The 4917-nt window shown below is 34.7% G+C and overlaps 1 protein-coding gene across 1 annotated transcript in view; it reads right to left on the bottom strand.

Annotated features, from left to right (window-relative positions):
* Nucleotides 1-209: 209 nt before the first annotated feature.
* FGF5 (fibroblast growth factor 5) overlaps nt 210-4917 on the bottom strand; it is a 27863-nt gene continuing 23155 nt past the window's right edge. Inside the window, exon 3 of the mRNA XM_069092940.1 lies at nt 210-2632. Within this exon, the coding sequence (XP_068949041.1) occupies nt 2282-2632 (351 nt within the window). The 3' untranslated portion in view covers nt 210-2281. The remainder of the gene's footprint in view (nt 2633-4917) is intronic.

Raw genomic sequence — 4917 nt, 5'->3', positions numbered from 1 at the left:
GAGATAAGTTATGGGAGTTTAAAGCATTATCTAAATGACACGTAACATCTAGGAAAATAGTAACATATGCATGTAGATCTGACATAATGCTTGCCAGCCCTTACAGAAACACATTTACTTGGTTTTACAACTTACATTTTTCATATGTAGTTAAGAACGTTACTTAAATCAATTCATAAAAGGAAATAATTGCCAGAAAAGAAGTACAAATATGCTTTATTGTGGATTTAAAAATTATTAATATATTTTATATGTACATAAAATAGTCAACTTTTGATAGCTGGATACCTTAATCCACAGTGTACACAACATCTGTACTTGTAAGAATCTCTATATTACCATTAAACTTAGTCAAGCCTGAAGCATTTATTAGAGTATAAATTAATTACAGCTCTTGGAGGGTTGCAGGGTTAAAAAAACAAAACCCTTGAATTCATAAGGAAATCATGCATTAAATTGAAATAAAGTTTTATCAGATTATTAGTTTTATAATGAAATACTCTATTTGAATTACAGCATGGCTTAGCTATTTATGCTAATCAACTTAAACTATATTAGCATAATTAGTGAGAAAATTTTTCATCCCACTAAAACAAACCAGGTTGACTTAAATGGTAATCTGTTCAAATCTTCTAATTTTTTGAATCATATTTATACAGAAAAAAAGCTGCATCTTTGATTTTTTTTTAAAGTATCCAGACCAACAAACATACCTTTATATGTTTTCTTAAGTAGCAGACCAAGAGTATGGCAAAACAGATACCTTTTGCGAAATAGGTCATTCTCACCAAGAAAGACACACAATTCCCATAGTTACTACACCACTTTTATTGCCACATTTCTGTATAGAAGATGAATTCAAATATATTCACATAAATTGCATATAAGTGAGCACTCAAGGAAATAAATAAGTTATGCAACTCATATTATGTAAAAACTTTTGTAGACCAGCACTTGCTGTATAATATGAAGCAGGGTTAGACACCACCATTATCTGCTCCTTTCTCAAAGGAGGATTACCATAGCACACAAATTGCTTTCCATTATACATCATTTGTTTTCTACTGAAATGAAAGGCTGCCATTTTTATAGGAATGCTTGATTACCTTTGGAAGGAAAGACTTAAAAAGTTTTATTTTATGACCACAGTGACAATTTTTGATAATGAGAGGGACATAGATAAGAGACATCTGAAAGATCTTTGAAGTGGATATGGTTATTTTTGTTTTCTTGCAGAATAATTTGTTTCCATAGGCCTATCTAGAGGGATGCTACAGTAAAGGTATTTTAAACCCTCCATACAGCATGCTTGTTGGACAAAGTAAAGTGTAGTCTTCAACTTGTTGGAGAAGGGGTGGGTGGGTAACTGAGGAAAAAGAAGAAAAGAAGGACAGGACAGGACAGAGAAGGGAAGGGAAAGAGGGCAAGGGAAGGGAAGCAGAATGAGAACTGTCCCTACTAAATGACGCTGTACATATTTGGAATAAAAAATGCTTTCTCTACTTGCCCCTTAAATGCCTTTCTCTTTTTCTCCCCAAAGCCTTCTTCGCTTTACGTCACCCCTCATTCTGGCCCAGCCACCAAAGAGGAATAAATCCATATTATGGCAAAATTAAATAAAGAAAACAAGATGGCTCTGGGGAAAGAAAATAAACATTTTAAGACACAGAGCTAAACTTAGAACATCTCATGAGGTATGGTCAAAAATAATGCAAAGTCTGGGAAGAAATAAAATGCAGAAGAAATCTGAATAAATTACAAAAGGGTTTTAAGTGCATGGATAAGTGATGTATCTTACATTAAAATTATTCCCTAAATTGTAATAATGAAAGTAAGAAAATATGTCTTTTTTTCTTAAAAAACAAACAAAAAAAGAGTTAATAAAATATTTTCTCTGCACCAAAATATTCTTTGGAAAATAAAAATAAAAATGTCCCATGTATGCTCTTTCAAGTTGTTTTGTAAAAATCATCGAAATACACAATCCAATCCTGAAAATAGAGGTCCAAATGCCATTGAGAATTAAACAAACAAAAGGTTTTCCATTTCACTGATTTGAAGCGATCTTCTTCCCTTTAGGTCCTACTAAGAACATTTCTTCAGTTAGCAGTCTTCTTCACTGTCAAACAGCAACACTGCTTGGGTCTAGAGATACAAGTCCTTATCTCCCTGCACGTCCTTAATGGAGAAAAGCACAGCTCGGCCTGCAATTCTAGGCCTAGAACTCTGTAGACACCCATGGCAACTACTGAAGGGAAAAAAAATCTCACAAGCCCGACTGCTATCCAAAGCGAAACTTGAGTCGGTATTTGACTGTATTTGGCTTCTTTCGAGGCGCAGGAAGGGGGACCTTTGGTTTGACCAGGTGGGGAGGTCGTTTATTTTTTTCTGGAACAGTGACTGTAAAAGAAAGTTCTGGCTGCTCTGACTGTTTGAATCTTGGAAGGAAATGGGTAGAAATATGTTGGGGTTTGACCCTTGGGCTGCAGCCTCTTTTGGCTTTGCCCCGTTTGTTCAGAGCCACATACCACTCTCTTCCAGTCTTTTCCGTCTTGTAGATGGCTGAGGCGTAGGTATTATAGCTGTTTTCCTGAAACCGCTCCTTGAATTTGCAATCATCTGTAAATCTGGCCTAAAAAACAAAATGAGAGAATTTTGACTTTCAGGAGGAAGCCTTGAATAGACTCGAGTGGCAAAATTTTCAACATGTTGTTTTTTAAAGTTAGGATGCCAGTAATAGAAGCCAAAGTTTCTAGTGGTCTCTATTCCAGCCCCTTAAGTAAAACTGCCCAGATGCTGCTATCACTATCAACCTCAACACGGCTGCATCATTCACGACACTAATTTCTAGGCTGATTTCTTCTGAGTTATCACAGGCTCAGTAGCCCAAACATTAACATTCATAAAAGCAAGAATTAAGTGCTTTAATACATTTTGTTATTGTTACCTCCATGAGAGGTCTAAAAATAAATGGCCTCTGAGATCTGTAGTCACTTGCAGACTTGCAGAAAAAGCACTTTCTTCTAAGGCAGACTCTTGCAAGTTCTTGAACCCTTAGCCTTAAAAGGAACCAGAAACATTTCCTTAAGAAATTGTCCCTTGGCAACAAATGAATTTGTGTTCTGAGATCCGGCATTATATGGTGCCCTTGAAATATGTATAAATTTTCCATCATTATCAATAAGATTTGTACCACTAAGAGGGAGCCAACATGTAGCTTTTTTTATATTTTGTTGTAGTTCTTTGGTTTTTGGTTTTCTCAGAGACAGAGCCACAGTGTTGGTGACTTCTAATTATTTTTTTCTTTTCTAAATCAAATATTGACTACTTTATATGGTTATTAGATGATATATTTTCTTTATAAATGTTTATAAAGAAATATTTGATATGTAAATAATATAAATTATGTACATGTAAATATCTATATAATGTAAATAAATATAAATTATATATGCATAATATGTAAATATAAATCTTTATAAAGAAATACTATGTAAATAATATAAATTACTTATGTTAAATATATAAATGATATAAATATATACATTATTTATATATACATAATTCTTTAGAAAGAAAATATATCATCCAATAAGTGTATAAAGCAGTCAACGTTTGTTTCGGAAAAGAAAAAAATGTATAAGTCACTAGTAGTCTATGTTAATGACTATAAGAAAACCAAAAAGTAATTCTAGGAAGGAGCAAACTGTACAAGGACAGAAAACAACAGCAAGGACAGTTCACGTAAGATACTTTTCCTTTCTTATGGAAATGTATTATTTACTGGAAGGAGGGAAAATATTTTCTGTGAAAGAGGAAAAACACAGATTGTATCTAGAGAAACTAAAAGTAGCCCTTCAGGGAAAAGTTCTGAGAAGACTGGAGAAAACTCTTTTCTGGGGCAAAATTAGTGACTGCATTATTTTCCCACTGTTAATTTGAAGACAGCTATTTTCAGGACTTTAGGAATTTATCATTAGAACATTTCAAATCAAAGGACTGTTTAGAACTAGGGGACTAATGTAGAATGACCACCTACGATATATTTGCTATTGCTCTGGATTCTGGGTTTCTCAACCTAAGTTAGAGATAGATCACTGAGACCTGGATTCAAAGATTTTTAAGCTGGAGAAAATAAAAGTATGATTATGGCTGTTTAAAAGTGCTGACTGGAGAAAGAGAGAATCCTATAGTATGGGATGAGGAACTGGTAGCATCGTAGTAGAAAGGCTGCCTTGCTTTCTAACTCCATCTAAAGCAAGAGGAGAAAACCCTTGAAAATTTGCCTCTATTTCCCGTTGTTCCCCTCATGAGGGGAAAGCTTATCACAGCCTGTAAGAGGGGGAGGGGACTTTTGTACAACCCAGAATTAGAGAGAAATGCTTTTTGCATTGAAAGAACATGCATTGCTTATGTAGGAAGTCGGAAACCCCTGCAGTCTTCAGCTGTAAGGATCCTTTTTACGTAAAATATTTTACCCTCACTTTAGTGGCCCAAGAATAACAGGAAAATGACCTGGTTCAAAAGAGAAACAGTTGATAAGTGGTACAGATTATTTCCAGAAAGAATCCAGATCTGAAGACTCAAGGATCATGAGTTGCTTTGGGCACAGGTGTTTCCCTACTCATGTGCCTCTCTGCTAGGTTTCTGTAAGAGAGTTATCATCCTCCCCCCATCCCTGGAAACCATGAAAAAGGATGGCTCTGGTTTATAAGTGGTCTGTTATGTATTGATTATGCCTGCTTTTGTCTTCTGTTGAGTAATGTTTTACGATTATTATTGCTTTTGACTTCTCATTTAGCAAATATTTCATGTAATAGAGTTAATGGTATCTTAGTGTCTGATTTGTATAAATGTGAAGAATATAGGAGGGGACTCTGCAGCTCCAATGTGAATGTAGATGTAGAATCCCTGCCT

This window comes from Petaurus breviceps, unplaced genomic scaffold (genome assembly GCF_028583685.1).
Source record: "Petaurus breviceps papuanus isolate PSGF00001 unplaced genomic scaffold, PetGlider_PUasm1.0 126, whole genome shotgun sequence".
Lineage (NCBI taxonomy): Eukaryota > Metazoa > Chordata > Mammalia > Diprotodontia > Petauridae > Petaurus > Petaurus breviceps.
This window is presented reverse-complemented; position numbering and strand designations above follow the sequence as displayed.